Genomic DNA, 7,999 nt, shown 5'->3' with positions numbered 1-7,999 from the left:
GTAGCTGCCGGCCTACACCACAGCCACAGTCACGGGGGATCCAAGCTGCATCTGTGACCCACACCACAGCTCACAGCAACGCTGGCTCCGTAACCCACTGAGCAAGGCCAGGGATCGAACCCGAAACCTCATGGTTCCTGCTCAGATTCGTGAATCACCGAGCCACAATGGGAACTCCCATAATGGCTATTTTTTAAGTATTATTTCCTTTGTTTAAATTACTTCTTCCTTGACTACACCAGTATTTCCATCAATAATCCTGTTGGTAAAGATGGAAATGAAGACCGAGGATGGCAGAATCCCAATATCCACAGGATTAAACAAAGGGAAAACCTACCATCCCCATGAAACACATGGAGAATACAAAAAGAACTACAAAGAATGGTTCTCTGGGAAGGCAGTCAAAAGGGAGAGGGAAAGCAAATCACTGAATGACATAATGCACGGCCAGGTTCCTCCTAGAGCGCTCCCCATTTCAAACAACTACTCTTCAGCTTCCTGTTTCCCTTCATTCTCATCACCGGTAACCGAGGATACCGCAGGTTTTCCTAAGCTTCTATTTCCCAAACACCAAACTAGTTTTCTTCATTTAAAAAGGGAAAGCAACAAAAGAGAAATGACTTTTAATTTAAAAAAGAAGAGAAGGCACATCAAGGTCTCAGAAACACTGCCCGTATTTTCTGACAGTGGAGAAAACAAATTTGGAAACCATTTCAGAACCGCAGATGAAAGAAGGGAATTCACCCCATCCCCAAACCAGGCAGCAGCGACTCATCTCTGGAACGAAGGGAGATGCACCAGTCAGGGGCTTAACGGAGCCCTCCGCCCTGGCCATGATCTCCGGCCTGGCTTCTTAGGCTGACATTCACTGGAGTCTATCATCTGATACAGTCACTTTCTTGGTTGCAATTTATGAGCTGCCAGTGTTTACTTGTGAGACTGTCTGGGAGCTGGAAGGGAAGGAAGATAAATACGCCAAAGCCCAGCTGAGCAACTGAGAGGTTTTACATTTTATTTCCGGGAAATGACATCTTGTTTTCACAAAGAAGAGGTATACCATCCTCTTGAATAGAGGCTGCCTTCGCCTTCAGGGGCAGCCACGGGGGTGCCCCCGACCTGCCCCAAACGAATGTCAACAGAGGTGCTTCTGAGGTACCAAAGCAATAACAACAACTACAACAACAAATTTAAAAAACACAACAGAAACATATAACCCATTCAACCCGTAGTGAAGCAGAGTCTCTCAAGCACCCGGAAGCAGTCGGTGTAGTGAATACTGGCCCTTCAGACACGGTGGCAGCAGGGCTGGCCGACACAGAGGCGCCCGACGGAGGACTTCCTAACTGGGTCTCTGTCCCACGCTTGCCTCAGGGCGGCCCAAGACCTGTCCACAGAGAATCCTTCGGACCATCCCAAGCTCCCACTGCCTGGCAGTCTTTCAAAAGCCCTTGGAGCACGGTCTTCAGAACAGTTTCTTGGCTTTGGAGAGAAAAAAAAGAAATGAAGGAGCCTGTATTTCCTTTTCCTGGCCTCCCTGCTGCCACTCTCAGCCTCTTCCCCACACAGCAGCCATGCTGAGTCAAGAAAACCTGTCAAATCACACCCTCTGCTCAAAGCCCACTCCTCACTTCTCCCAAGTCCTGCCAAAGGCCTCTAAGCCCATATACAACCTGCCCTGGCCCAACCTCCGGACCGCACCTCCTATTCCCTCCCCCTCGCCCACCCTACCCCAGCCACGCTGGCCTCCTTGCTGTTCCTCCAACACCCCAGGCACACGCCCCATTCCTATTCCCTCTGCCTGGGCACCCACTCCCCAGACAGCAGCAGGGCTACTGCCTTCTGAGCTTTACTCAGATAGCACCTTCTTCTCAGGGGCTTTCTTGACTGCCCATCAAAAACTGCCCATGCTCTCCCCATCGCTCTCAAGCCCTTTCTTTTTCTCCACAGCACAAATCCCTTATCACTTATTAGATTTTCTTTTCTTTTTCTATTCCTCATACCTAGAAGAGTGCCTGGCACAAAGCTGGCCTTCAATAAGGAAGGCCGGGAGTTGCCGTCATGGCTCAGTGATTAACGAATCTGACTAGGAACCATGAGGTTGCAGGTTCAATCCCTTGCCTCGCTCAATGGGTTAAGGATCCTGCGTTGCCATGAGCTGTGGTGTAGGTCGCAGACGCGGCTCAGATCCCACGCTGCTGTGGCTGTGGCATAGGCCAGCAGCTACAGCATCGATTGGACCCCTAGCCTGGGAACCTCCATATGCCATGTGTGCGGCCCTAGAAAAGACAAAAAAAAATAAAATAAAATAAGGAAGGCTAGAGGAAGGAAGGAATTACATACACAGCACAGGCAGGGAGAGGTGTGAGTTCTCCCTCTGCCTAGAATGGGAGGAGGGAGAAGGGGCTGTTCACTGGCCTCTAGAAGATTCAATAGCTTCTTCTTCCTTGATCCCAAGGCAGCAGGGAGCTTGGCTTACACCAAGGGCAATCTCAAGGCCTCACTTGAGATTAAAGTCTGGAAGGCTTTGGCAGGCAGACTGAAGGCTTATAAAAGCTTATCTTTTCCCCTGTCTGGGCAGCCTTTGAGCGGGTGGGCCTCAGCACTGGAGAGCTGAGAGAACCAAGCAAGCATCCCTTCCTCTCCACTAACAGCCTCACCTAACAGCTCACAGAAGAACACAGAAGCCACAAGAAGTTCTCTTGACTCCCCTCAAGCAAATTTCCTTGCCCAGCCTCCCACACAAAATTCTTCTCCCTATAAAACAGAGAATATGCCCTCCTGCTAGAAAGACAAATTCTCATCTGTGCTCAGGTGCTAGGTAAAGGTCAAGGGTCAAGTGAAGAGTGCTGGGTTCCAGGCACCTGGAAAAGCTTTCACAGCCTAAGAGTGTCCTTCCTAGATGCAGTTAATGATCCTGAGTGCACCCGATGCATGGGCGGCTGAGTGCGAGGGAACCATGCATGCCAGAGGGAGGAGACACCTGTGTTGTGAAAAGAACAAATAATAATCTGAAGCCCCTCCTGCTGGACTCTCAGGGATGGCCAGGACTGCTCACACTTGTCCTTCTGAAGCTCTGGTGTGTGCTCATGTTCCCCTCCAGGCCCCGCTCCCCAGCCTGGTGGCCAAGCCTGGGCCAACAAGTACCGTTTTCCTCTTCAGGACAGGGCGGTGGGGCTCTCCAGAGTCCCTGACTCAGGGCCAGGTATCAAGGTCAGCTTGCGTCTCCTCCCTCTGGCATGCATGGTTCCCTCGCACTCAGCCGCCCATGCATCGGGTGCACTCAGGATCATTAACTGCATCTAGGAAGGACACTCTTTTAAGCTGTGAAAGCTTTTCCAGATGCCTGTAGGGAGGCAGCAGCTTTTGGTGCAAAGGGAGGAGACACTGCACCCCAGAGAACTAAAGCCAGGAGCAGGCTTCCTACCTTCTGATGAAAGGACCTTTCCAAAATCCCAAAGACCACAGGGTCAACAGGAAACATGAGGTTCCAGAGCTTCTTGGATTGCTACTTCATTGCTGCAATTACTCCCACAGCTTACTTCTACTCAGATCACCGTCCCTTCCCTGTCTGGGTGAATGGTTCCTATGCTGTCCTTGTCATTTCCAACTGAACATTCTGGGATGACAATAAGGGTTACAGGGGAAATGCCCAGCAAGGGACATGGCAAGGAAGAACAGTAAGTGACAAAAGAACAGAAGAGAGGAAAAAGAGAAAAGCAAAAATGGGGGCGGGGGTAGTGATGGAGAAATAAGAGAAAAAGCTCTATTAACAAGTCTACTACTTTTAATCCCATGAAAATTTTGCAAAGGATGAATTTTTAACTCAAAATTTTAATTTTTTTTTTGGTCTTTTTAGGGCCATACCCACGGCACATGTAGGTTCCCAGGCTAGGGGTTGAATTGGAGCTGTAGCCGCCAGCCTATACCACAGCCACAGCAATGCCAGATCCTTAACCAGGCCAGGGATCGAACTAGAGTCCTCATGGATACTAGTCGGGTTCATTAACTGCTGAGCCATGACGGGAACCCCTTAAAAAATTATAAAGAGGAGTTCCCGCTACAACTTAGCACCTGAGGATGTGGGTTTGATCCCTGGCTTCGCTCAGGTGGCTTAAGGATCCAGCATTGCCATGAGCTGTAGCATAGGTTGCAGATGTGGTTTAGATCAGGTGTTGCTGTGGCTGTGGTGTAGGCTGGCGGCTGTAGCTCCAATTCGAACTCTAGCCTAGGAACTTCCATATGCCGCACCTGCAGCCCTAAAAAGCAATAAATAAACAGACCAGTGTTTGAGGGCATATATGTGGACATCCCACCCACTACCAACCTTGCTGAGGGCTACTCTCTTTGACAAATATTATGGTATTGATGGTGCTATGGAGTGGTTTGAAAAAGCCCCTGGACTGATAATCACTGTTCTAAAGGACCAATAAGATTTTATTTCCAGATAATCTGCTTTCTTCTTTCTGAGAACAACCCAGAGAAACTGCTAGCAAAAGCTTAAAGTGAGAATGTGAACACTCTTGTCAAGCAACCAACACTTAATGAGAGCAGAACAAACGGGGAAGGGAGAGCGGCTACAGAGGACTCCGCGCCAACACCTCACCAGCTCCACGGGGAGACTCTGGGCAGAGCTGTCCAAAGGGGGCTTCCCTTCAGCAAAACCTCACGCCAATACCTGGAGAGCCACAACGACTCCTGCAACAAGCACTGACTGGACACCTGTTATCACCTCCAGGACACCCTCACGCTCTCCTCCAGCTAATCTGGCTTCACAGACTTTACAAAGGATCCGTGGCCAGTCAGTCCTGAGCAAGATGGGCTGTCAAGACAACAGCCAGCCAGGGCGCCTGGAGTGGGGCTGTGCTTGGTGGGCTTAGAGGCTCAGCTGCCACTGACAGCAGGACCCCCTCTCTGAACTTGTGATAAGAGCAACCCCTGCCCACGAGGAAAGTGGTCCTGCCAGTGTCAGAACTGTGACAGTTGTGGGCTTGCCAATTCTAGTTCACAGATCCTACATTTGGTCCTTTAAAAAATTCCCATGCACTGGGGATTAAACCAGCTTTCAGCTGGCAAAGAAGGTTGGTATTTTGAACTGAGAATTTTCTCTAAACCCCACACTGCAGCCCAGCAAAGCTGTTGATGGCTCTGGCACATGTTTCCCTAAATTGGGCCTCAGAACCTTCAGTCTGTCTCTGGAGAAAACCTCAAAGCTGCACTCGCTGTGATAATTGCAGAAACTCAAGACTGGTGCCAGAACTGCTCTCAGCCAGTGGATCTGGTTTACTGTGTCAGCTCCTAATGGTACCAGAAAGGCAGCAAGGCCCCCTCCTTAGGCTCTGGAGAGAAGAGAGGGGCTTGATATTACTTACTCTGCAGTATTAACTCTGTGTGAGGGGTGTCAGAGATGAATTAGGACATGGGGCTCTTTTTTCCCTTTCCAATGGCTGCCTCCATCTAGCATGCTTAGAAGAAACCCAGTCAGTGGGCTGAGGGAAGAAAGCATATACAAGTGTGTGCAGTTTTGAAAGGGAACCCTTGTGTGCTGCTGGTGGGAATGTAAACTGGTACAACCACCTCAGAGAACAGTATGGAGTTTCCTCAGAAAATTAAAAACAAAGCTAACACACAACCCAGCAATTCTACTTCTGGGTATTTATCCAAAGAAAATGAAAATACTGACTCAAAAACATATATGCACCTTCAATGTTCACTGCAACATTATTGATAATAGCTAAGATATGGAAGCAGCTTATTGACAGACGAATGAATAAAGATGTCCTACATATAAACAAGGGAATATTAGCCACAGAAAAGAATGCTATCTTTACATCTGCAACAACATGGATGGACCTAGAGGGTATTAGGCTAAGTGAAATAAGTCAAAGACAACTACCATATGATTTCACTTCTATGTGGAATCTAAAAAACACAACAAATGAATAAATATAACAAAACAGAAATAGACTCATAAATACAAAGGACAATCCAGTTGGCTGCCAGAAGGAAGGGGGAATGGGTGAGAGGGGGAAGGGGATTAGAAGGTACAAAAATACTTGTCACTTACAAAGTAAAGTCACAGGGATATAATGTATAGCATAGGGAATATAGTCAGTAGTATTATAGTAACTTTGTATGGTGACAGATGGTAACTAGACTTATTATGGTGACCATTCTGTAATGTATAAAAATATCAAATCACTATGTAGTACACCTGAAACTAATATAATATGGTAAATCAATTAAACTTCAACAAAACAAAGCAAAAATAACAAAAAAGCCCCCCCCCCAAAGCAACGACAACAAAAAGAAAATATAAAGGTACCCCACCCAAACACAGACCCAGCAAACTTCAGCTCAAAGGCTGACCTTGTTCAAATCTGAGGTCCCAGGGTTCCTCTCAGAAAAGGAAGAGAGAAGGACAGAAGGTATTCACAACACCTCCGTGGACACTTCCTAAATCTTGGCTGGTCTTATGCTGCTCTGGCAACATGCAGACACCATGTCTTATCTGAGCCACAAGAGGGGCCAGAACAAGCAGGTCGCTGCCTCCCAGGCCTCTGTGCTCTGCTTGTGCTGACTCCTCTGCCTGGAATGCTGTGTCCCTAGGGAGTTTTTAGGACGTGGTTCAAATGGCACTTTCTCCAAGACGCTTTCTCCCACCCCTACACCAAACGGAATGTCCTCTCCTCTGCAGTTTTCCAGCACCCTGTTATGGAACTTGTCATACTACCTACTTGCTTTTCTGCCTCCTCCATGGACAATGACAGCTGAGACAATACTCACTTTCTCTCTTTGTCCCACTGTGTAGTGTAGTGTTCCTACAAATGCTCACGAGTGACAGAAGGCGTAGAGGAAGAGCAATGGATTCTGACAGAATCAAGTGGCTCCTGGGAGGTAAAAAACCAATGGGGGCTCAACACTGGGAACAAAGTCAAATGGCACATCCTTGTCAGAAAGCAGAAAACCCTCTGGTCTCAAAGAACCACCCGAGGGCCGCACCACCCTCACCCAGGGCAGAATGTCTTCCTTGGGCCATAAGAGACTCAACACCTGGCCCTGGGACAGGCTTGCTGCCTCCGCTCTGACCAACTGAAGGCCAGTTCCATCCCACAGCTATGCACATCAGCATCAGATTTCTGGTCCTCCTCAAAGTGGCTGTTATCTACTGAAGGACTAGGAGAAAGCATGCAGTAGGCAGATGATCCTGTTCTTAGCAGTGTGGCTTTTAAACCTTCAACTTCTCTGGACTTAGAGAATGGTACACACATGAACATGGGTTCCCAACAGTCAGATGGTGGGAAGCACCTGGAAGGGAGGTGAACTTTTATTTATTTTTGTCTTTTTAGGGCTGCCAGGCTAGGGGTCTAATCGGAGCTGTTGCTGCTGGCCTACACCACAACCACAGCAACACAGGATCTGAGCCATGTCTGCGACCTACACCATAGCTCACGGCAACACTGGATCCTTAACCCACTGAGAGAGGCTGATGATCGAACCTGGCTCCTGATGGATACTAGTTGGGTTTGTTACCACTAAGCCACAGTGGGAACCCCACTGGGTTTTTAAAGGGACTGAACATGATAATCAGATCCATCCTGCCTCCATGCACTCTTCCCCACCCAGTAACCAATCCTTCTGATCCACTAGCTTCCTTGTGCTTTGCCCCAGGAGACACATTCTTCTGCCACAGGGACATTCAAGTCTCATGCAAAGTGGCTCCGCAACCCTCAGCAGTGCAGGCGCCAGATGTGATGACCTCACTTAGTTAAATGAGCAGATAGTCACTACACAAATACGGTTACTTGAGGAAACTCACCCACTCCTTCCCTAAACTCTTTATCCAAACTCTCTGCCTGGGAAACTTGTTGGTAAATATATTAGGATGTCCAAAGTTAACACAGTAGGATTAAACTGATTTCTTTTTGATTAATATTATGCCTAATTTGTGTAATCAAGCTGTGACTCTTACTGTGAATCTAAATATGTTTTCCTCACATTT

General features: G+C 48.1%; 1 protein-coding gene across 5 annotated transcripts in view; it reads right to left on the bottom strand.

Annotated features, from left to right (window-relative positions):
• Positions 1–987: 987 nt before the first annotated feature.
• RNF8 (ring finger protein 8) overlaps positions 988–7,999 on the bottom strand; it is a 37,585-nt gene continuing 30,573 nt past the window's right edge. For 2 of the 5 annotated variants that reach the window (XM_047795389.1, XM_047795385.1), the window contains 3 exons: positions 3,425–3,616; positions 3,145–3,299; positions 988–1,479 (listed from right to left, as the gene is read on the bottom strand). In XM_047795389.1, the coding sequence (XP_047651345.1) occupies positions 3,546–3,616 (71 nt within the window). In that variant the 3' untranslated portion in view covers positions 988–1,479; positions 3,145–3,299; positions 3,425–3,545. Of the gene's footprint in view, positions 1,480–3,144; positions 3,300–3,424; positions 3,617–6,783; positions 6,888–7,999 lie in introns of all 5 variants that reach the window. The other 3 variants (XM_047795388.1, XM_047795386.1, XM_047795387.1) reach the window with 3 other exon arrangements.

This window comes from Phacochoerus africanus, chromosome 9 (genome assembly GCF_016906955.1).
Source record: "Phacochoerus africanus isolate WHEZ1 chromosome 9, ROS_Pafr_v1, whole genome shotgun sequence".
NCBI classification, from domain to species: Eukaryota; Metazoa; Chordata; class Mammalia; order Artiodactyla; family Suidae; genus Phacochoerus; species Phacochoerus africanus.
The sequence above is the reverse complement of the archived record's forward strand: the minus strand, read 5'-3'. Positions and strand labels throughout refer to the sequence as shown.